Source organism: Plasmopara halstedii (assembly GCF_900000015.1).
Source record: "Plasmopara halstedii genome assembly, contig: Scaffold_614, whole genome shotgun sequence".
Classification (NCBI taxonomy): Eukaryota; Oomycota; class Peronosporomycetes; order Peronosporales; family Peronosporaceae; genus Plasmopara; species Plasmopara halstedii.
This window is the reverse complement of record NW_020187532.1, coordinates 2,987,960-2,988,328: the sequence shown is the minus strand read 5'-3', so window position 1 is coordinate 2,988,328 and position 369 is coordinate 2,987,960. Positions and strand designations below refer to the sequence as shown.

At 42.8% G+C, this 369-nt stretch overlaps 1 protein-coding gene across 1 annotated transcript in view; it reads left to right on the top strand.

The window, feature by feature from the left end:
• Positions 1 to 369, top strand: part of PHALS_12567 (hypothetical protein) — a gene marked incomplete at both ends in the record, with an annotated part of 488 nt that overhangs the window by 77 nt on the left and 42 nt on the right. The window contains 3 exons of the mRNA XM_024728142.1: positions 6 to 67; positions 147 to 267; positions 329 to 369. The exon at positions 329 to 369 is cut by the window's right edge and continues 42 nt beyond it. Coding sequence (XP_024578648.1) covers positions 6 to 67; positions 147 to 267; positions 329 to 369 — 224 coding nt within the window. The remainder of the gene's footprint in view (positions 1 to 5; positions 68 to 146; positions 268 to 328) is intronic.

Sequence of the window (369 nt, the reverse complement as noted above, 5' to 3'; positions counted from 1 at the left end):
GACAGGTTTGAATCCGACAGTAATTGCTGAGCAACTCCATGAGGATTTTGGTCGTTTTGGTGTTGCGGTAAATGCATCTAATACTGAAGGTAGTTCCTCTTTGCAGTTGACTGACTTGTGTGGCAATTGATGACATTATATCGAAGGTTGATCAAGAGACTGGATTTCCTGCTATTAATATTAATCCATGCCAGCGCAATCCTTTTGGACGGAGTGATGCGTGTGTAACTTTTAGAACAGATATAGGGGCGCATGAAGAGCTCAACGGTAAGTTCTTTGCAATCATTAGGGTAGCGGTTGGCAAAGACCTGACACTTATGACATACAGCAAAAAATATCAAGAACTCGATGATCCAGGTGCGGCGAATG